The 24,538-nt window shown below is 33.0% G+C and overlaps 2 protein-coding genes and 1 long non-coding RNA gene across 3 annotated transcripts; all 3 read right to left on the reverse strand.

The window, feature by feature from the left end:
* Positions 1 to 1,170: 1,170 nt before the first annotated feature.
* LOC127723546 (monocarboxylate transporter 12-like) lies at positions 1,171 to 7,404 on the reverse strand. The gene is made up of 4 exons (XM_052230204.1): positions 7,294 to 7,404; positions 5,166 to 5,312; positions 2,257 to 3,444; positions 1,171 to 1,399 (listed from the first exon to the last, which is right to left on the reverse strand). The coding sequence occupies exons 1-4, from the start codon at positions 7,391 to 7,393 to the stop codon at positions 1,266 to 1,268; spliced, it is 1,569 nt and encodes a 522-aa protein (XP_052086164.1). The 5' UTR covers positions 7,394 to 7,404; the 3' UTR covers positions 1,171 to 1,265.
* Positions 7,405 to 10,677: 3,273 nt separating this feature from the next.
* On the reverse strand, positions 10,678 to 14,148 carry LOC127723561 (uncharacterized). Its single transcript, XR_007992125.1, has 3 exons — positions 13,544 to 14,148; positions 11,656 to 11,765; positions 10,678 to 10,797 (listed from the first exon to the last, which is right to left on the reverse strand). It is a non-coding gene; the product is annotated as an uncharacterized LOC127723561 (long non-coding RNA).
* Positions 14,149 to 20,701: 6,553 nt separating this feature from the next.
* LOC127723547 (monocarboxylate transporter 9-like) lies at positions 20,702 to 23,332 on the reverse strand. Its single transcript, XM_052230205.1, has 2 exons — positions 22,230 to 23,332; positions 20,702 to 21,273 (listed from the first exon to the last, which is right to left on the reverse strand). Exons 1-2 carry the CDS (start codon positions 23,260 to 23,262, stop codon positions 21,086 to 21,088), a joined length of 1,221 nt encoding a protein of 406 aa, XP_052086165.1. The 5' UTR covers positions 23,263 to 23,332; the 3' UTR covers positions 20,702 to 21,085.
* Positions 23,333 to 24,538: the final 1,206 nt, after the last annotated feature.

Below are 24,538 nucleotides of genomic sequence, written 5' to 3' on the forward strand. Positions count from 1 at the left end.
TGTCAGTCCGGCAAATCAGTTTTCCAGACTTTTTTTCTTCGTGCTTGAAGATATTGATTTGATATTTGGTTTTTTGATTTATTATGACAAGTTACAGGTCAAGTTCAATTTTCACGATTTAAGCTTTTCTCTTTTTCAGTTAAAGCGCTTTCCCTAGAATTAAATTTTTGATGAAATACTTATTAATTAATAGATGTCTGTTCAAAGGGAAATAACTCATTTTTTAAAAGACCTTTAAAAGACAAAATAACATTTTGGATTTTTTTCCTTTTCTTTGGTAAATTGTTTGAAGAATTTAGTGGTAGTTTTGTTTGTCATTCTTGAAGATATTGATTTGATAATTAGTATATAGTTTTATCATGACACGTTACAGATCAAATTGGAATTTTGTTCCAGTCTGATAATTTTGTGTTGAGTTATGGTCTTTGGACATAGAAATTTCTCTTGAATAATCAGTTTTTTTCGTCATGCTTGAAGATTTTGACTTGATATTTTTATGGGTTAAACCATGACAAGTTATAGATCAAGTTAGAATTTCGTTCCATTACAATGAATTTGTAACCGGTAGGGAACTATAGATGTATTGCCACGCAATACTCACAGAATGCTTGTTTCATTCAGATTTCGAAGGATAGGTTGACTGATTAATTATTGGTTGCTTAACGTCCAGTGGCAAATAGTTCATGCATGTTCAGGACGAGAGATGGATGAATGGATGGCTGTCTTAGTCCAGTATGAAGTAAAATGATTATTCAGGAATAGAACTTGATAATATGATGTGAATATAATCCCTACTTTGTACTAGACCGATTTTTAATATGGTAGTTCAAATCGTGACAATCCGTAGGGAGACATGTCACCCTACTAAGACACAGTATTCTGACTCCGAGCAGACCAGACTTTGCCCTTACTCTTAAATGACGTGTGCTTAGCGGAGAAGTAGTTATAAAGTATACCAATTTTCAAGTCTGGCTTCGCCCGATCGGGGTTCGAATCCACGACACCACCGAGACCTCGATTTCTAACAGACTACTATGTATTGGATTAAAAGCAGCAACTACCAATTTTAAAATCTAAGCTTTGAACCAGTCATATATAATGTATATATGAAATCAATTATATCCCGAGGCGAGAATGTTTAAGTCATCATAAGATAGGTATTATCTGTACTAGTAGGTATTGGTGCTTTTATTTACAATATAAGCATATATGGCTATCTTTGTTTCTATTTAAAAAAAAAGCCTCTTGTCTATCTTTTTGGAAAATTACACTTTATTACGTTTATTTTCCAACCACTGAAATATTGGTTCACAAAATACAGCAACAGATCCAAGGAGAATTCCAGCGCCCATGATGTAAAACGTCAGTGTGTATGATCCAGTTAAATCACGAGCAAGACCTGAAAAACACAATTCTTTGTTATGAAATAATATGTATTTCTTACTGCAACCGATTAATGTACTTTTATATGCGATCCTTGATGATAGAGCTGTGATATTTTCTGTTTATTTCCCACAAGCTTTACATATTGCATTGACATCTATTTATTGTCAAAGACTGAATGTTGCCCTCTTGAGATCGTTGGGTTAGACACCTGTTTATTGTCAAAGACTGAATTGCCCTCTTGAGATCGTTGGGTTAGACACCTGTTTATTGTCAAAGACTGAACGTTGCCCTCTTGAGATCGTTGGGTTAGACACCTGTTTATTGTCAAAGACTGAATTTTGCCCTCTTGAGGTCGTTGGGTTAGACACCTGTTTATTGTCAAAGACTGAATGTTGCCCTCTTGAGATCGTTGGGTTAGACACCTGTTTATTGTCAAAGACTGAATGTTGCCCTCTTGAGATCGTTGGGTTAGACACCTGTTTATTGTCAAAAGACTGAATGTTGCCCTCTTGAGATCGTTGGGTTATTTGCGTCGTTTGGTTGCTGTCTGATCGGGCGTTTTGTAATGATGACCCCATTTACCTTTAAACATACAGGCAATGGAATTAATGCCAAGAAAAACTAGTCTTTTTATAAAATAAGGAGATGTGGCATGACTGCCAATGCATCAATCGTCCATGGATTTAAGCAATTATAGGTTACCGTACGCCCTTTAAAAATAAAACTGTAAAAGGCCCTAACATATGGCAAAATCTTGTCTTTTAGTCATTTGAGGTCGCTTGGTTACTGTCTCAAAGACGTATATATACCTCACGCCCCCGCATATTCAAATTTAACACGTGATCGATATTACAGACTATATAAACATACCTAAAAGTGGAGTAAAACCAACAAATGCTATTCCATGTACCTGTATCATTAATGAAAAGGCTGTCGGGTATCTGTCCGAACCAACACAATCTCTCAGTAACAGTGGCGCATATGAGAAATAAACATTTCCAAAACTTCCATATATTATTGAAAAAACAACGAATGATTCGAAATTGGTGTATAAAGGGTTAAACATTACTGCTAGTCCAGTAATTCCTAAACAACATCCTAAAATATAATCACGACGGATACGTTTGGAATCAGATATCCAGGCAAGCGCAAAACGGGAAACCAAGTCAAACACGCCCATTAAAGTTACGAGAATAGCTATTTTGTCATTCGGAATGTCATGGTCTTTTGCGAATGGTGGAATGTAAATAACAATCAAGCCACACCCAGCAACGGAGACGAGGCACATGAATAAAAGCAATAACAAATGGCGGTTTTTTAAAATTCTGAAGTCGATGATGTCATAACACGAACATGATCCTGATTCTGATGCGCTGTCGGATTTTGAGTCTGGTTTGATATCTGGTTTAATTTCCTGCTGACGAAGAACATTTAAACTGTAAACTGAACAAAAGGAACTTGCTGTTCCTAAACCTCCAAAAATGTCTATTTTAGGGAATACAGTCTTTTGTAGTTTTGTAGAGTCCACTCCGACACAAGTAGTCTCGCAACTTTCCGAATAGCTTCTCGGTTTTCTTTTCCGTGTTGCAATCAATTTGACGTAAGATTTATAGTCATTGAACCCGTCACTAGCTACCTCGGGTTCATAATAATTCGCAACGTCGTCTACCGATAAAGAATACTCGGCTATGGGGTTTTCTGCAACTTTTCTAGAAAACCTTTTTGTGTTATCGTCTTGGGTTAGCTCTCCATTCCTTGAACTATAACATGTATTATTATTCTTGGTGTTTTTTGGAACATCTGTTTTTGTTCTCACTCGAGAAATGAAAGGGCGGTATAAAGCACCGATAACAACGTTATTTAATAATATACTAGATATCACTAGCAAAGCACCTTGCAGTCCATATGTGTCTATAAGTTTTTGAATGATAATTGGAAAAACAAAACTTCCTGCGCATCCACCAACACTAGCTACCATGAAAGCGAATCCCAATCTTCTTTCAAAATAGTTGTTTATTTCAATAAATATCAATACCGAGGTAGATGCTACGCCGATTCCTGAAATGAGAGCAACGTCTTAATTTTACAGAACCATAAATATATATATTTATATATTTGAACCTTAAAATAAAGTTTTATTACGTCAGAGAGATGTTGAGCATAAATCAAAGGCAACACAAAAATAAACAAACAAAACAGACAACATTGTACTCTTATTATTGTGGCAACACTTTTAATTGATTTTTGAGTAATTCATAACCACAAACCGCAACACTCGCTAAATTGTTTCGTGCTTTTAAGCTCACCTGGTCTTTAGGACCAAATGAGCTATATGTTTCACTTTGCACCCGTCATCCGTCTGCTGATAGACCTAGCTAATTTGGAATAAATATAGCAAGAACGACATCTATGGAAGGTCTTTTATAAAGACTCCTCATTTCATTACTACTGTATCGAATTACAAAAGATATGGCCTCAAAAGGTAATTTGTAATTCAATTAAAAAATGTTCGAAATATTTTTCGCTGAAACAACAGGGTAATCGTTATTTATAAAACTCAATGGGACTGATCTGTGAAACTATATCCGCAGTCAATGTTGATCGGGTGGCAAAACAAGGCGAAATTTGTGGCACTAAGTTCTCATCGATTCTCTATGCAAAATCTCATTTTCATCTTTTTCGCCGAATCCATTTTTTTTTTAATCTGATGAACCAATTAAAAACAAATCCCCTGTTCTGATTATAGATCTCCATGGGGTTAGCAAATGTTATTTGAAAATGAGGACTCACATGGAGTTTGAAAAGTTTTATTTGATAAATGCACTCAGACTAAATAAATAAGTCTTGTTAAGGGGAACGTCCTTATCAGTCTTTTAATTTAGACTTCTGCTTTTAATGGTGGCTTTGAGCTTTAAAGCACCATGCTCTTTTTAAACTCTTACACGAACGTACATCAATATTTTGTAAGAATCAAGGTAAGCAACATAGGCTCTTATAGAGAATCTTGTTCTTTTTTTACTGCTTTTGAATTTCTTTTTATAGATGCAATTGATTTATAGTCTTTAGTCTGATCTTTCACCGAAAACGTGCCTTTACAAAACGCATTCTATTTGCTGATTTTGTTCATCTTTGCTATGAATTGAGTAATACAATTGTTATTCAAGGTGGTATTTAATCCTATAATTTTTACTTTGAGAACGGAAAGGAACCAAAAAGAACATTTAAATATGTGAACTATTTGTGAATTAAAAGCATATTTTTTTTATTCTAATTCTAGAATTATTCTTATGCTAATAGTCAGTCTTAATTTGTTAGAACACTTTGTTTGAACTGCCTTACTTTTCTTTTTTTTTTACAAATCAGTTACATAATGATTAAGGATGTTTTTGAATTTTTCGGAATCCTCTGGTTTTATCCATGTTTCGCCATTAAAACAATTTGTCCACTAACCCCTACTTTTCTTTTCATAATTTTATTACATATAGTTTTAAAAACCATATTTGAAAATCTTACAAAATCCTTGTTATCTTTTCATAGTTTTTAAAAGAGAAAAGCGGAAAATGTTAAAAGTATGAAAAATATAGAGAGAATCATTTCCCGCCAAATTTTCAGTGTCTTAAATCTTGAAAATAAGCACACTGACCCTTCATTTTTTTTCTGCTTTTTTAGTCCCTTTATTTATATACTATCATTTTATAACAGTCTTTTAAAAGGCTTGTTATTTTGAAACAGAGTAGCGAACATCCTTAACTAATAAATTCAAAATCGATCAATATTACCATAAAGAACACCATGCGCTATAAAAAGAGCAGCTATTCCTGGCACCAGTGCATTAAGCATATAGGATCCACATAATACCAATCCTCCAATAATCATTAATAGTCTACAACCAACAACTCTGATTCCGACATTTAATGTAAATAGAGCTACAATAAAAAAAAACGTTAACTCACTAAATATAAGCAGGTCACGCCTAATATATGTTCTCTAATGAGCAAGTACGTTAACATTTAAACTCAGCTTGATTGTCTTATAACCGCCTCGGTGGTCTCGTGGTAGCATGCCCTTGTCCGATTGGTAGGTCGTAGGTTTGATCCCCGGCTTGGCCGAACCAAAAATTGAATATTAGTAATTGCTGTTTCTCCGCTAATCATGCGACATGTAGGAGTAAGAGCAAAGACTTGTCGGCCCAGAGACAGAGTAATGTGCCCGGGTAGGGTGACATTTCTTCTTGTGGACTACTACTTTATGAATTAGTAGAAATCATCTTTAAAATTCGGGCCCAGCGAATAAGTCTAGTAAAAAGCAGGGTTCATATTCATTTGATATGAACATGTTCTCGTCTTGATTATAGATATAGGAAGATGTGGTATGAGTGCCATTGAGACAACTCTCCATCCAAGTTACAATTTATAAAAGTAAACCATTATAGGTCAAGGTACGGCCTTCAACTAGAAGCATTGGCTCACACCGAACAGCAAGCTATAAAGGGCTCCAAAAAATTACTAGTGTAAAACCATTCAAACGGAAAAACCAACGGTCTAATCTATATAAAAACGAGAAACGAGAAACAAGTATAAACGACATAAACAGACGACAACTACTGTAATCAGATTCCTGACTTAGGACAGGTGCTAACATTTGCAGCGGGATTAAACGTTTTAATGGTACCAAACCTTCTCCTTTTTCTGAAACAATATACATTTATGTGACCGCTGGACGTTAAACAGCCACCCAACAACCACATTAACTTTGTTTTAAAATGTAAATTCATATTCATTGTCATGTTATATACATCTTATAGTTAATAATGTGCATGTATAACACTTGCAGTGTATGTAGTTAAAAGAAACTTGAAAGAGGTTTATCATTTCATGAAGTGAAAACATTTTACGTCCAAAGAGGTGTTCTATTAAACATATACATTGCTAATATATAAATATGTCCTTTTTTAGCAGAGTAAAATAAAATAAACGGATAAATATATAGTATGGCATATATATTCATTATAAAATCAGTTGCACTTTGGATTACTATAAGAATGAGAAGATATGGTATGAATGCCAATGAGACAACTCTCCACAAGAGACCAAATGACACAGAAATTAACATTCATAGGTCACCGTACGGCCTTCAACAATGAATAAAACCCATACCGCATAGTCCGCTATAAAAGGCCCCGAAATGACAAATGTATAACAATTCAAACGAGAAAACTATCGGCCTGATTTATATACAAAATAATGAACGAAAAACAAATATAATAAAAAGCAACAATTAAGCGATAACTACTGAATTACAGGCTCCAGACTTGGGACAGGCACATACAGAATGTGGCGGGATTAAACTAGTTTGAAGGCACACCAACCCTTCCCTAACCTGGGACAGTGGTGTAACAGTACAACGTAAGAACAAACTATAAAAAATCAGTTGGAAAGGGTTTAACTCATTAGATCGATACAAAGCAGAAATACATCTAAAAAATACACAGAGTGGACGTGGCAGGGTACTTATACATCCCCACAACAAAAAGACACTAAGTAAAGATCTGAGAGTACTTACAGTTACTGACAGCTAGTTCAAAGCAACAACTAATAAGCAAAAACCATCCATCTAAGACTAAAATATCAATCGGTACACATCCAATGGATTCAGTGTAAAGACGTCATTAACAGTCAGAGAAAAACATGACCTTGTGCAATGTCAAGCTACAGGTATCGACAGATTGTAGAGCCATGGATGTGAATATATGTATATAAAAATAATATTTAGTTTAGATTTGATTTTTATTTTCTGATAACAAAATCAATATTAATGCCAATAAAAAGAATATTCAAAGATCTAATTATAGTGTTGAATTGGTATAACCTTTTAGAATAAGTTTATTTAAAGGATCGATAAGTTTACCTGGATCGTATCTAAATTTCCGGGCTCGGTAAACAACATCTCCGTAAAAACTAAAATGTCTTTGCTGACTTGAGAATTCCCTCAAATGATTCGGACACATGCATGCAACAAAATATTTTATCATTATTTGTCATCAAGTGCAATCAACACATGATTAACTCAAGACTCCGTATCATACGTTGACATTAAGTACAATTATCTTAAAACTGTACACTATAACTTGACTTTTAGTACAAATAGCTTAAACTGCATGTTATTACTTGATGTTTAGGATAAATATAACTTACAACTGCATGCCATAGATTAAAATTGTCAGGGTTTTATTACGCTCATTATGAAACATCTTTATTTTTACAAATTAATATTTAAATGTAAAATATACTTACATACTAGGCTTACAAGAAGATTTTGTACTGAAATAATTCCAGATAATAATGAAGAGTTGGTATCATACACTCTTAAAAACTCGACAAAGAACAATCCAAACGACTTTCCTATCCCGACGAACATGAACAAATGTATGAAGGCACCTGCAATAGTTACACAATTCATTATTATAAACAAACTAAAGACTGAAACGTAAATACTAAAAGTGTAATAAAAGTACACAGGGCATTAAAACAAAATTACGTAGGACATTGTAACAACAGTACGTAGGACATAGTAACAACAGTACGTAGGACATAGTAACAACAGTACGTAGGACATTGTAACAACAGTACGTATGACATTGTAACAACAGTACGTATGACATATTAACAACAGTACGTAGGACATTGTAACAACAGTACGTAGGACATTGTAACAACAGTACGTAGGACATTGTAACAACAGTACGTAGGACATATTAACAACAGTACGTAGGACATTGTAACAACAGTACGTAGGACATATTAACAACAGTACGTAGGACATATAAACAACAGTACGTAGGACATTGTAACAGCAGTACGTATGACATTGTAACAACAGTACGTAGGACATAGTAACAACAGTACGTAGGACATTGTAACAACAGTACGTAGGACATTGTAACAACAGTACGTAGGACATTGTAACAACAGTACGTAGGACATTGTAACAATAGTACGTAGGACATTGTAACAACAGTACGTAGGACATTGTAACAATAGTACGTAGGAAGTTGTAACAACAGTACGTAGGACGTTGTAACAACAGTACGTAGGACGTTGTAACAAGAGTACGTAGGACATTGTAACAACAGTACGTAGGACATTGTAACAACTCTGCGTAGGACATTGTAACAACAATACGTAGGACGTTGTAACAACAGTACGTAGGACGTTGTAACAACAGTACGTAGGACATTGTACCAACAGTACGTAGGACATTGTAACAATAGTACGTAGGACATTGTAACAATAGTACGTAGGACGTTGTAACAACAGTACGTAGGACGTTGTAACAACAGTACGTAGGACGTTGTAACAACAGTACGTAGGACGTTGTAACAACAGTACGTAGGACATTGTAACAACAGTACGTAGGACGTTGTAACAACAGTACGTAGGACATAGTCACAACAGTACGTAGGACATTGTCACAACAGTACGTAGGACGTTGTAACAACAGTACGTAGGACGTTGTAACAACAGTACGTAGGACGTTGTAACAACAGTACGTAGGGCATTGTAACAACAGTACGTAGGACATTGTAACAACACTACGTAGGACATTGTAACAACCGTACGTAGGACATTGTAACAACAGTACGTAGGACATTGTAACAACAGTACGTAGGACGTTGTAACAACAGTACGTAGGACATTATAACAACAGTACGTAGGACGATGTAACAACAGTACGTAGGACATTGTAACAACAGTACGTAGACATGGTAACAACAGTACGTAGGACATTGTAACAACAGTACGTAGGACATTGCAACAACAGTACGTAGGACATTGTAACAACACTACGTAGGACATTGTAATAGATTAAGTAGGACATTGTAAATAAATTACGTACGACATTGTAACAAAAGTACGTAGGACATTGTAACGAAATTATGTAGGATATTGTAACAGCAGTACATAGGGCATTGTAACAGATTAAGTAGGACATTGTAAATAAATTACGTAGGACATTATAACAATAGTACATAGGACATTGTAACGAATTTATGTAGGACATAGTAACAAAAGTACGTAGGACATTGTTACAAAAGGTACGAAGGACATTCCCAGCAAACACAAAAACATCTTTAAAATGTTTTTAAAATGTTGTGTCTAATGTCATGAAAATATCACAAAAAAACGTGAGAAAAACATTAAATGTATGGTAGAATATATATCGCTTAAACGTTTTCTTATATATTTTCTAAAATATTTGCATAATATAATTAAAATGTTGTAAAGAAATATCATGATAATGTGAAAAACAATGGCGTATAAAATATTTTGATAATCTTTTAAAAAATATTTTCTAGAAATATTTTCTGAACGTTTGAAAAACATCATGAACATCAAATAATGTTATAAAAATGTTTTTGGGATGTTTTCTTGCAAGTGAGACTGTGCCTAAAAAATGTTTTCAAAATGTTTTTGGTTGATATCTAGATCATATCAATATAAAAATTTCTGTACTTTTGATTGAGTTTCCTGCTTTTTTAAATAACTAATCATTAGTTAAATTAATTTATACACAGTGATTAATTTTATATACAAACAAGAATAAATCAGTTGTTTTGCTAAGCATATGAAATTCACAATTCAAAGTCTCTAAAAACAAGAAGTATCTACAAATTTTGACACATCCAAAATGGCAGACACAACTCATCATGGTCAAGCCACTTACCAAATATGAAGTCATTCTGTTCATCAGCATTACTAATTAAAGTAATGAAAAATTTTAGAACATTCAACATTTTGAAATACAATGTATAAGTAAACAGGAAACAGGTGCCAGATGCAAAAAATGTTCACACATCACAGTTCATCACTATCAAGCAGCTCATTAAATATGAACTCATCTTTATCAGCAGTTTTGGGAAAAACAGTGATGAAAATATTTGTTGGACAAAATCCGATAAATATAGGTGGACAGACGACAGACAGTGCAAGAAAGCCCACATTCCAACCACAATGGTATAATGTTTAGTTTTTCACTCTCAACTTTTATAACCTATCTTACACACATCATGCATATGTCAACCTGTACATGCATGACATATATGCCATTGGACATTATGCAAACATTATACACATTTTTAAGTTCAAGTTACATTGACTAAAACTTGTGTCCCAAATTCAGATTTTTCAATACAACTTCTCTTTCTAAACTAAAACGTTACACTTCTAATAGGGTTACATCTTAAGTCAATAATCATTGATAATTGGCTGAAGAGATGAGAACAAAACACCATTTTACATCAACTATTTGATTTATTTAAGAATACATTGAAAAAGTCAATCAATTGTCTTATTCAAAATCACTTGGAATGTCTTGTAGTGTCTTATATCTTTTTCTTGCTGTGCCATGCTTCTGAAAAAAAAATTAATCTTACATTCATATACAATGTATAAACTTCTTGCACATTCCTTTATTATAGAACGATTCACGTTGCCTGAAGGATATACATCCCCTCCCCTTTAAAGTTTTGAAACAAATAACGATGATAGTCTGTCGGAAGGGGACGATAAATGGCTGACTGTGTTAAGAGAGAGCAATATGCCACGCTGAACTTCATTTAGTTATAAAAAAAAACACATAAAAAACTTTAGACTGGATATGTGTCCAGTCAAGAGTCTTTTCATTATACTCGTTGATTGTTGTCTATCATATTTTTTTTCTTTTATTGTTTTGTATATAAATCAGGCTGTTGTTTTTCTGGTTTTTTTTTAGTTTTCATTAAATGCATTGTATCATGTAGGGGCCTTTAAAAGCCCTGCTACATAATGTCATTAAACATCTTATTGTCCTTTTTAACTTAATAAGTGTTAAACTCAGTAGAGTGACATAGTTTATACCTGTCATTTGTATCTAAGGGCATATGATACAGTCCTAGAAGTATACTATAGGCACATAATAACTTATCGAAGTGTTACGTACATGTATTGTTTTCGCAATGATGATAATAATATAACTTAACTTCCGAGAAACACACAGATGTCATTAAATGAGTTGTTTATATGTATTTGAAATACTTCAAAGGAAAGCAAATATGTTGTTTATGAAAGCGCACTGTTGGACTAAAAGATTGATTTAAATAAACAACTTGTTTCTATTTTGTCACAATAAAAATAATTTATTCAAATATCTTAATCTTGAATGTAATGCATTGTTTATGCTAAATATTTGAATTAAATATGGAATAACAGTAATTCTGTATGAAAATCTTACTTCAAAAAAAAATTCTCCTGAAAGGTTGTAGACATTCCAAAGAACCTGCGCCACTTCTAAATTGTAAACCTGCATATTGAACTTGTCCTTTGTGGCTTTTCTTTTAGCTCCTGTTAAAAAATAAAAGATACATTGTATGTACATTGTGTGTATGAAGCAATAATTCTTATATGATTTGCATTTTGGGGAATACGTTAAATGATTGGTCGAGAGAACTTCCGGACGTTGTTCTTGACATTGTTTATTTTTCGATAGACGACGTTGACCGAACTTCTTTTCGTAACCAATGTAAACAAGATAGCGGCGATAATAACACAATCCGGCTCAACGTTGACCACATTTATATTCACTTCGCATTAATCGTTAAATTAAATAATAAACACAAAACATTCATTTGAATGATAATAAGAGTTTTTGAAGTTTATATTTTATCAGATAGCAAATTTCATGGAATACATATTTTTGCGTTAACCAACAAATATATTCGTGCACGAGGCTAATTCAATGAGACAAATATACAATTTATGTGTGAAAGAAATTACGAATGTAGAAAAATAAATTCCTTATCTCCAATTTTAAAGAATTATAAGGATTAAACGCCTTTTTAAAGGAATTTATTGGTGTATAAACTGGACCAAGTCACTCACAAACATATCATAAAAGTCCTTCTGACTTTTATTTGTTTGTGAGTGACTTGGTCGAGTTTATACACCAATAAATTCCTTCAAAAAGGCGTTTAATCCTATAATAAATATAATTTTAAGCAACAGTTTATATTATCTTGCATGTACTGAAGTCTTACATAGTCTTTGTAATGTTCATTAAGCTGTTAAGGGAAATTTAATTTACTGTTTTGCAAATACATACATACACTGATTTTACTAGAAAAAAAAATCTCCATATTCAAATGGTGCTTATATTAGTGTTATTGTAACATGTTTGTGTGCCTCGGAAACAAGGTATTGAGTCATGCTTATTGCAATAGTTGTAGTTGGTTCAAGTCTGTCAAATTTCTTTTTCATAATGTGTATTTATTGTAGGCAGTTAGTTGTTTTGTTTCAATTGTGTTGAGAAAAATTTAACATTTGTTTGTCAAGGCTTCAAAGTGGACTATATGGCATTGTTTTTCTCAGTTTTGAAAGCCGTACAGTGACCTATAATTTCTTTTATCCAAGTCATTTAAATTCTGGTGGATAGCTGTCTCATACACCTTATCGCTATTTCAGTATTTGGAAATCTGTCCCGCTTGAACTTTTACGTCAGCATACGTCATACAATAATACACCTTATCGCTATTCCCGCTTGACCCGAGAATCTAACCTGCTTGAACTTTTGACGTCAAACAACAATCACTTTTCCATTGTGGCATCAGATATTTTTTATGATGACGTCAAAATTTTAAGGGAACTTGTGACAGTTGTGTGATGTCCAGTAATGGCAGACAAATAGCGATAAGGTGTATTACTTTCAATTGTGGTGTCAAATATTTTCTAATATGACATCAACATTTTACGGGAACTTTTGTGATGTCCATGGCCAGTAATGGCGGACAAATAGCCATAAGGTGTATTGGCAATCAAACACACAAGCCACACATCCTTATAATTTTTTTATATCAATGAACAAATTCATAATTGGTGTACGTAGATGCTTCAACAGTGGCGGATTTAGGGGCCCCGACCCCCTTATGGAGCTACTTATAAGATAAATGTATAGACTATTTACAAGTATCACTCCAAACGTTTGCTTGCCTTGGCTTGGGCAGGGGCCCCCCTTTTTTCAAAACCTTGATCCGCACCTCCAGAAACAGATGTAATTTGGTTCCGATTATGATTTAACACACACAATGAATGCACAAGTTTCATCTTAACAGATTAATGATTCTTACCAAGTGAGTATATATCGCGTAACAAACAATTTTCTTGGCTCTCTTTGTTGATATCCTGTCTTCGTTTCGAAATTCAAATTTCAAAATCATTTCCGGTGATAAAAACAAAAGTCGATTCCGGAAAAGGTCGGTTTTCCGTAAGGCATATAAACGATACGAAAATTGAACTTAGTACAGTTACAGTTTTCATTTCTTAATTTCTAAAATATACACGAACGAAATGAATAAACATTAAAGAAAGGTGATTGTTTATTAATACGTTATTGCTTAATTTAATGTTGACTCTTTTGAATTTTAATATAAATCTGACTTCAAGGATCTTCAAGATTTCAAGTAAGGATTTCAACCATAGTATTGCTTGTCATGATATTGATGAAATGTAGTAAAATATCTTATCCTGAAAAAAACGAGCTAATTCCACAAAACGTTGTTTGTGGGGTTTTGAATAAAGTTTAAATAAAATGTTATTTTTATATCCGTAAAATGTTGAATAAAATATCAGTAAGACTATTAAGTAATGTGTATGTCAGAATATTTTATAGAAAACATTTAGCTGATATTTTTCAGATGTTTTATGTAAAACATTTTAATTTTACGTTATAAAACATTTTATGCAAATAGCAAAACTATATTTTCTTAAAAACATTTTTTTCCAGAATGTTTTTTGGATATTTGGAAAATATTTACTTTAAATGTTGTTAAAATATAAAATACCAATTGAAGAAAATATAATTTTTTTATATTATAAAATATCTACGGGATATTTTAGAACAATGTTAGAGAACATGAATAAAAGATATTAGCAAATAATATTTTGTTAATGTTGTAAAAACATTTTACTTAAATGTTAGAAATAAAACATTTCAAAAACAATAAAATAAACATTTTTTTTATGTTTAAATGATATCTTATTGAAATATTTTGTGAGAGACGTCCATATGACATTTAAAAAATGTTTTTAAAATGTTGTGTGTTTGCTGGGTTGTAACAACCATGTTTAATAATACAAGACTAATTATTGACGATACAACTGACATCAGCAGACGTATTTCAAAGCAAAACGAGTGAAGAAAAGCAGCTGTGTATAATATACTTAATATAAATGCGTTGAAAGGAATACGTCTTAAATAATGAAAATAATTCTTGAATAATTTATTAAATTTATAATGTAAAGAGAGTGATAGTTTTAGCTATCCTCTTCTGTATCATCTAATTTTCTTATTTTGTGAACAGGTTTTAAATTATGATAAAACAATATTTGCCTCCACATATAACCCATGCCCATCCTGTGTCCTTCCGTTGATCAGTAGTGTCCTCTTTCTCATGTTCAATGTTGGTTTCATCTTCATTTTCTTTAATGTGACATGTTTTGTCTGGTGCGGTATGACTATTATTGTCTCTCTTTGTATTTTCGCCATTGTATTTCATTATTTACTCCTGTCAAACGAAGAAATATGAATAAGGTAATAAAACATTATGTGAACAGAAAATTTATGCAATTCAGCATTTCAAAGTCTATAATGAATTCTGGGTGAGATTTTCAAACGTGTATACCAAAAACGTTGTGAATGGATAACAACGTCCAAACAATGAAAATGCAGACAACGACTCGTCGTTACTTTAATTTTGTGGTATTCTGAAACGACGAATTGTAAGAATCTGACGGGTTGCATAACATTTACCTCTTTGAATATTTGTAAAAATGTTGGCAATCTTGTGTTTAATCACATGTCTTTTGACTTGAAATTACAATGTCCATTTGCTTTCAATAATAGCCGTTTTTGAAAGTCGCTTGGTTCGTTGTATTGGTACATACTGCAATGTAAATATAAATATTTTCGTTTGCCAGAGATTTAATCTGGTGCACAACTGTTTGAAAACTCGACGACTTTAAAATTGGTTCCTTTATATGTTTTGGAGTTTAGTGTGACGTCCATTTTCACTGAACCAGTACACAATTTTATTTAGGGGCCAGTTGAGGACCACCTCCGGGTGCGGGATTTTCTCGCTGCGTTGAAGACCCATTGTAGGCCTCCGGCTGTTATCTGCTCTTTGGTCGGGTTGTTGTCTCTTTGACATATTCCCCATTTCCATTCTCAATTTTATATATATATTCATGGCGTTTGTAAAATGTGAGAGAAATTGTATACTGATTTAGAAACGATTTAGATAGAAACGCATTAATCCAGTTTCACTGTAAAGTCACGTCTATTATAAGTTTATTTATTTGTTCTTTGAATAATACCACATGCGTAAAATATAAGTTGACCTGATGTCTAAGCGTAAATCTCACATTTAAGGAATCAAAAGACCTAAATTCGAAGACTGATTGTAATATGTCCGTATTTCCGTTTCTCAAAACTGTCTGCACCAGATGGACTAACTACATGCTTACGTACAGATATAGAAAATATTATATAAACCATGGTCATATATCGAATTAAAATATCTTACCTGTCGTCAATGAACGAACAGTTATCTTTAATTTGTGACTTCTGTATCTAAAGTCAATAAAAACAAATACGTAAACAATATTCGTGCAGTGTAGGAAATTTAAAATTAATTTGTGCGAGCTTTAGAAATAGAGGGAAAGCGAGGCTCGCCGACCTTTTCTTGCGTTTCGTAGCGAGTGCAAATAAATTGTATGGTTGATCCTGCAACTAAACATGAGCTTAAATGATAGTTATTTTACCTCTCAACCGTTGATTTTTGTTTAATGTAATCGACATGTTTAACCCCGCCACATTCTTTATGTGCCTGTCCTAAGTCAGGATGTAAGTCAATGGTAGTAGTTGGTTCATGTTTGTCATATTTGTTTTTTCGTTGATCCATTTGTTATAAATTAGGCTGTTAGTTTTCTCCTTCGATTGTTTCACATTTTTCATTTTGGGCCTTCTATAACAAACTATTCGATTGTTTCACATTTTCATGCTGGGCCTTTTATAGAAAACTATACATTATGGGTTTTCTCGTTGTTGAAGGACTTACGGTTGCCTATAATTGCTTACATCCGCTTCATTTTAACTTTAATGGATATTTGTCTCATTGGCAATCATACCACATCTCCTTATTTGTATATGAATTAAACGCGGACCATGATCTGGATCTCAAATTGTACTGTGGTGAAAACAATAATTTGAAAATAATCGTTCGCTCGCAACAGAAGCAAAAGACCAGGAGACTATAGTACATCGCTTCGTGTCATCTGTACCCCTGTACTGATAGTAGAAAGGTCGATTGGTGGATAAAATCTGTTCACACTATCAATCAAAATCGTCCTAGCTTTTATCGTCCTATGGCGTAAAAGGATATTTACTATTAGCTTATGACGTTTTTTGATGATGTTAACATTTTTTTTTAACTTTAAATGATACGTATAAAGATCACCAGATGGACCGAATAACGTTATGAAATACGTGTAGTCAAGTTTTAGTGATAACGGGGTGAACAACCTTCTCCTTTGACACTTTTATCTAGTATAATAATTGTAAATAGTTTTCTTTAACCTTTTAGACCTTATTGTATGTCACCTAATTTTTATATTTTCCTTCACTGATTAAAAAAGAGAATATCACACTGTCTGCTCTTTTTAGGACACACGACACAGTTACAGGGGAGGTAATGACGTTGCTAACGTAAAATGTTATTTTTCACGATTTCAAACTGTAATATATCGGGAAAAGATGCATTTTCGACTATCATTCAGACTGATTTAAATTGAAAACGAGTTCATGAACCCCTCTATTTAAAAATGACATTTGGTTTGATTATGTATGAAAATTATTTGTGCCAATTTTTATGATCAAATCACCGATGATTTTGTTTTTAAATAAAATGCCATTGCAACAACACTTTCAGGATTCCGTAAGTTCCCTGTCACAAGGGAACCTGTTTGTACCTATCCAACTTACCCTCATTTACCAATAAAGTCGAACTTCCGCCGTTCATCCTTGTCCACCTACTTGTACGAACCTACCATTTGGGTTAATTGTTGATTTGTTTTCGTCTTGAATATAAATGAAATATTTGCTACTGGATTTTAAGCTAAACAATTGCAATGGAAAGTCCTAAACATATTGAGGATACAAAAGAAAGAATAGTGCGCAATGACATTATATAATGAAAAAGTTTCATTAGATACTGATAAGGGTTTTATTAGGATAAGCTGTTACAAATGTTCTTTTTTGTGGCCATTACAAAGGACAAACGGACAAACACCTACTGTCACTACATATATATAACATCTGCTTAAAATAGCGTGACTATGGTTTCTCGGTGTGTCATTTTTCTATCGATGTAGATAGATGGGATTGATTGAGCTGAATAGGATTTAATGTTGATTGACTGTGAAATATTAAGACAAACATACTTATTTTCAGAATAGAAGTACATGTATGATAAGATTGCTGACCACACTACACATGATTAAAGAAGTACCTTCAACAGGTACACTCGGAAACAAAAGTTGAGAAAGCAAATATGATACGGAAAACCCAAAGGGTACTAAACAGAACAGCCAAAGTAGTCATCCATGCCTGAGTGAGTTCCAACCATATTTTTATGGCAACTGCATAATTTAGAAGTGGAAATTTACAGACAAAGCATGTTTTAAATCAAATGCCAATAATCGACCCCTCCCCCTTTTTAGAGAAGAAAGGTTGCATCTTGCTGAAAATTAAATATAACATGTAGATTAACATCATGTAAAAAGCGTAAAATGAAAAGCGAAGCGGATGATACCAAAAGGAGAATTAAAACTCATAGAGAGAATGAAAAAAATCGGGAAATGACAAACAAATGTCTACAAAACACCACACAAAAAAAACTATATGGAGTAACATGAACCCAACATCTCCAGTGCTTCGGAAGGGTAAGCAAATCCTGCTCAACACATTGCACCTGTCGTATTGCTCATAGTAAGTTCAAGTTTGATGTGATATCTCATTGGTTGGTGAGAGAACGGCTACGACAATTGGAACATATGTGTGGTCATCTCCGACACAATTGATTCGTTACGGTCAACAAACCCACGATGGAGCCCGTAAAACTTGCAAGGGATGACACCAACTTTACCACTATGAATCCTTTTTCAAATTCTTTCCTTTTAAGATGTAACCCTCTATCGAGGAATCATAAAAGAAAACGCAAGCTCTAGAATATCGTAAAATCTAGGAGTTATATACTCCATATGCAGGCGCTGCTGGAAAGTTCCTACATATAAATATAAAATTCACAATTGGAAAGCTGACATCATATCTTTTGTCGTAAAGTTTTGTTCTCAACCGTTCCTCATTATCAATTTCTAGATGCAAGTCTAGATATGATACAGACGTAATTGTATCTGTTGTATAAGTTTTGAAGTCATATTGGACAGATGAGTTCAGCATAGTCACCAAAGATTTACATTTTTATGAGGACATCATCTATATAGCATGACGCAAAGTAAAAGGCTATAAATCGTACTTTCTTGTTTATTTGACCTGCTGATACTAATTGTATTGCTTTTTTGTTATTTAATGTTATTCAGGGTTATATCTGGTCTATATACCAGCTTTGATAAGTGTTTGGTATTACTATAAATTTTCACTTCGTACTATGAACATCAATATTATTTATTTTGTAAAAGTATTTTCTTTCTCTATTGGAACTGTACACGTATATCTAACAACAAAATTATTTTCATTTATCTGTGTTTAAAGTTATTGCAAATGGCTGATACTTTTGTTCGAGCATATTGTTTTTCTTTAATTGTTTAACATTTCATACCGATATTACATGTTACTTTTATTATTCTTCCCTTAGTTTATTTATTTTGTATTTACATTGTATCATAGGTCAAATTTATTTGTTCAGTGTATGTTCAATGGTGTTAATATGTCCTTTGATTGAGTTAAGCTATTTCAGTTGATATCTTATAGTGTGTCTTTCTATGTTGTGATGTTACACTATTGTTTCAGAAAAAGGGTGAAGGTTTGGTACCATTGAAACGTTTAAACCCGCTGCATTTGTTTGCACCTGTCCTAAGTCAGGAATTTGATTTTCAGTAGTTGTCGTTTGTTGATGTGGTTCATAAGTGTTTCTCGTTTCTCGTTTTTTATATAGATTAGACCGTTGGTTTTCCCGTTTGAATGGTTTTACACTAGTAATTTTTTGGGCCCTTTATAGCTTACTGTTCGGTGTGAGCCAAGGCTCCGTGTTGAAGACCGTACTGTGACCTATAATGGTTTACTTTTATAAATTTTGACTTGGATGGAGAGTTGTCTAATTGGCACTCATACCACATCTTCTTATATCTATATAATGCTAGATTCTTTTATTCTTCCTGATAAGTTAATGTATGATGTCTGTCTAAGATGAATACAAGAAAAAGAACACATTTAGATTTCATATGAATTTCGATTGTCTGTTGAAAAACACGTCCTCCAAAAGTAACAAATATATTGTCAATGAAAAATCAAGCATCTTGCTGATATCAGTTTAAGAAAATGTTTTGTTTGAATCAAAATGTTCTTTCTACAAAGAAAGGGTTTGTTGCTAATTTGAATAGTTTTTAATGGGTTTTAATAATGTATTAGAAAATCAAAATAGTTTTTCAAAGAAACGACTACTCATTGCTGTAGCAAATACATTTTCTGAATACTAGTCAGTCTTTCTAATATCCAAAATGATTCATTTGCAATTAAGTGTAAAAGTCTGAAAGCAAACATGAAACAACTCTTTAACGAAATGGATAGTATAGCCCTATTTTTTTTAAACATATGTCTGATGAAGAAAATTTAAGATTAATTTTAATATTTGACGAGTATGACATAACTAATTTTTTTCTTATAGGAGAAAACGATTTATATGTACTTAGAAATGAAAAGAGCCGGAAAATAGCAATAGAACATTCAACACGCAGTTGACGGAAAACTGACAACACCATGGCAAAATATTAAAACGACCTAAAGACGAACAAAACACCACATAAAATACTTAAGACCGAGTAACACGAACCCCACCATAAACCGGGTAGTGAACTTAGGTGCTACGGAAGGATGGAGCAGTTCCTGCTCCAAGTATGGCACTCGTCGTGTTTCTAATGCAAGTATAAATCTGGTGATAACCAAAAAAAAAGTACAAGTATATTATACAAGAAAAAATTTATTTACAATTGCATTTATGTTTTTTTTTTTTTTTTTTTTTATATCAAAAAAATTGTAGAACTCATACATATTTTCAACTTAAACTTGACAAACGTATCATCTCCTTCGACATTCTATATACATATGAACTTAAGATAGGTATTTGTTGTCTTTGTTGCATATATATTATTATCAACATGGTTGTCTATGTATTTTTTGGATATCTGTTAGTACATGTACTGGATTTGGTATGCCTTGGTAACAATACTGTATTTGAATTTTGAATGTCTTGGTGGCGATGTTTATTTAAAACCGTGCAATAAATGAAATGGTCTGAATTGATGTGCTAAATGCAAATTTGGACCAACAAGGTTTTCAATGTCTGCCTAATATTATAGTTTTTGAAACGTGTTAGAAATCAGTTATCAGCCATATGAGTTGACACATCTTGATCAACATTTGACCCTTGTCTAAATTTCATTAATCTGCGATCTTCGAGTTTTTTAATGAGCGGTTCACAAAATATTACAATAGAAGCAATAAGAAGTGCTGTGCCCATGACATAAAAGGACACTGTGTATGATCCTGTTTGGTCTCTTATATAACCTACAAAATAAAAGTTAAAAAGTTAAAAAGTGTTAATAATTCTGTTATACAAAGAAAAACTTTAAAAAAAAAATATGTACTGGCCAAAGTCAAACCAAGAAGAGTAAAGCATTATTTCTTTAACTATACAAGAACATACAGTTATTAGAACGTAGTCCAATTGCAACTTATAAGTTATGATGGGTTACATAATGCCATTGAGATATATACGAGGGTAATTGTGTGTGGATACGGTTTGTTACATCAATATCTTCCTAGATATTTATGTACATCTGAAACCTTTTATAGACGTTTAACAAAGTTGAATATTATCATTATAACTATTAGACCTGTCATATATCAACATATATACATAAAAGTTGTTTTAAAATACTTGATTTAACATGTTAAATGCTACACATGTCTGCGCCTCTAAAAAAATAATACAAACATAAATGGTCTTTTTTGTATTATTTTTAATAAAGTCGCATAATGACGTGGACGTATTATTATTTTCTGTTTTCAGTCACGGTGACATATCTCAATTTTATGTAATTTTGCTTTCCATATTTGTAAGACGGATGATGCAAGATCTTCATTTGAAAAGAAATATCTATCGACGCTACAAATGAATTAAACAACGCAAAATAGATAAATAATAATACAGGTACACATTTAGCCAACAGTAACCGTAGATTACCGATGTTCAAATCTCATAATCGATTTTAAAGATTCAAATTCAGGTACCGAAACAAACATGCAGAAATCGCATTAACTCCCAAAAAGAAGCAAGACCGGGTGCTGCTATGCATTCATCAGCTCTTTCAAGTTTATATAAGGTTTTGGATTGTCAAATATTTTTGCATCGGGCATCACTGAAGAGACATAAATTGTCGAGATGAACATCTAGTGCAACACAATTGGTATCGTCTATGTTATTACAGTCGATTTTTTTCTTAATTAATAACCATACTCACCAAGTAAAGGTGCAAACACAATGGATGAAATGCCATGGATGAATATCTGTAAGGATAGTGCCGCAGGTAGCTTATCTGGACCAACACCTTCCCTCATCAACATTGTCATCAAAGAGAAATATAAACTTCCGAACAGTCCATAGATTACGGAGTATATGGCGAATGTTTGAAAATTTGTATAGAATGGATTGAATAACGTTGCTAATCCTGTTACACACAACGAAAATGATAATATATTTTTTCTTTTTATTTTGTTGGAGTCTATCACAATTCCGAGTAAGATTCGAGATACTAGATCACACACACCATTGATGGTTAATAGAATGGCTAACCTATCTTGAGTGATCCCATTGTCACTCGCGAAAGCTGGAATGTATGCAACTATAAAAGCTAATGCGAAAAACGAAAGAAATGCTGCAAACAGTGCCGACTGTAAACAATGGTTTTTCAAAAGATCTAGACCTAGCAAATCATGGCATGATAGTTTAAATGAACCTTTTTGCTTAAAGGGTTCATCATCGTCTTCGTACTTTTGCTGTAAGATACCAACACTATGCATTGAAGAAAACGTTTCTGCTGTATCTGTTGTATTGTATATGTTTAGTGCACTTCTAGAAAGTGTTTTGAAGAAGTCTTGAAGAGATGTTTGAAAATGAACATCTTTTTCGGTGGCACCATTATCATGACTTTCAGATTGAGATCTTGGTGTTTTCAAATGATATTTTGATTTCTTGTCACTCGGATGACTTTCATTGTCCACGTGACTCTTTACATTGCTATCTGAAACGGTAAAATCTCTTTTAAATGTTGATTTTAGTTCTTGCTCAGGATCAAGCAGCTCTTGAAGTAATGCATCTTTCCGTGTGCGTTTTTCCACTTTAGGTTCAAATGGTGACCTTACTAACGCACCAGAAATGACATTATTCAGATGCATCCCAGAACAAACTAACAAAGCACCTTGAAGGCCATATTTATCCAACAAAGTTTGAATCAAGAGAGGTAAGGTAAAACTACCAATGCATCCACCCACCATTGCAATACTGTATGCTATGCCAAGCCTTTTTTCGAAAGACGCATTTAAGACTACAAACAAAGGTCCTGTAGTGAAAGCACAACTTAAGCCTAAAATGAAATAACATGTAAATGTGTTACAAATTTTTGGATTTTTTTTATGTTTCATCCTGTCCAAATATGTTTTAAACGATTTGATTAGGTGTCATGAGTTTGGTTGGATATTTTTGATCTTATGACTGACAGTCCTCAAAGGATTGAATCCAATGCCAAGAACACACATTCTTAAGAGTAATCACTAACGTTTTACAAAAGCTTTAGTCCATAAACCCTCAATATGAGCCAACTTTGGAAAGGTTATTACTATACTTTAAGGTCCCTTTCTAAGTACAGATATGCTTATTCCTGCTGATACTTTTTAATCCAGACAAAAAACAATGAGAAAGCAGCAAATTCAGAGTAATATACTAGGTTTTTGATATCCAACAATATTTCGTGCTGACAACATATTTAGGTCTGTGTAAAATTAGCATCATCAAGGAATTCGACTTATGAACGAATATTTGCTTGCAATGAGTGACCGCGGACGATTATTTTGACTGAGATATTTTAGATACAACTGTCATTTATGGAACACTTAAGGGCAAATTCTTTTTGGTGATATTCGTGTTGTTCTTTGTTAATTTTCCTTTGCTATCCTATTCCTTTTTAAAGTAAATCTAATTACAACTTACCGTATACAATACCATGTGAAAATACTAAGAATGTAATGCTTGGAGAAAAGGCATTCAACATATATCCAACTGATGATAAAATGGCACCGATAATAATTATCGTCCTAATAGAAAACATTTTAGTTCCAATATTTAAGACGAATAAAGCTGAAACGAGACAAACAGTATTGACTTTCTCTTACATTATCTTTAGTTTTATCTTCATTGTGCATTATACAAGAATATTATCAATTAATTATCTAACAGAAGAACGTAAATTGACAACTGTGAAGTAATGGTAGGGTCAGGTCTAGCTGTGATTGGAGTTTGTTCGATTCCATCATGTTTTGTGTCGATTTGTTACTATATATTTTAGTGAATTAAGGGATTTTAACATCAATAAAATTCCGTCAACTATAATTTATCGCCAGATGTCGTGTCGATAAAGTGGCGACTAAATGTAAGAAGCATTAATAAATACAAACGTGATGTCTGTTTTGACTCAAAAGGAACTTATACTCACACTCGATATTTATTTGTCTTTCTATTAGATTGTTTTCGAGTGCCACTGACGAGTCGTATATC

This window comes from Mytilus californianus, unplaced genomic scaffold, assembly GCF_021869535.1.
Source record: "Mytilus californianus isolate M0D057914Y unplaced genomic scaffold, xbMytCali1.0.p SCAF_13, whole genome shotgun sequence".
Lineage (NCBI taxonomy): Eukaryota > Metazoa > Mollusca > Bivalvia > Mytilida > Mytilidae > Mytilus > Mytilus californianus.

Excerpts from the sequence above, each read along its gene's own strand:
- LOC127723546 (XM_052230204.1), bottom strand. The coding sequence starts at position 7,393 with ATGTGTCCGAATCATTTGAGGGAATTCTCAAGTCAGCAAAGACATTTT. Across the intron at positions 5,313-7,293 it reads GAAATTTAGATACGATCCAG|CTCTATTTACATTAAATGTC; the intron begins GTAAACTTATCG and ends TTTTTATTGTAG. Across the intron at positions 1,400-2,256 it reads TGGTTTTACTCCACTTTTAG|GTCTTGCTCGTGATTTAACT; the intron begins GTATGTTTATAT and ends TGTGTTTTTCAG.
- LOC127723547 (XM_052230205.1), bottom strand. The coding sequence starts at position 23,262 with ATGGTGGGTGGATGCATTGGTAGTTTTACCTTACCTCTCTTGATTCAA. Across the intron at positions 21,274-22,229 it reads TGTGTTTGCACCTTTACTTG|GTTATATAAGAGACCAAACA; the intron begins GTGAGTATGGTT and ends TTTATTTTGTAG.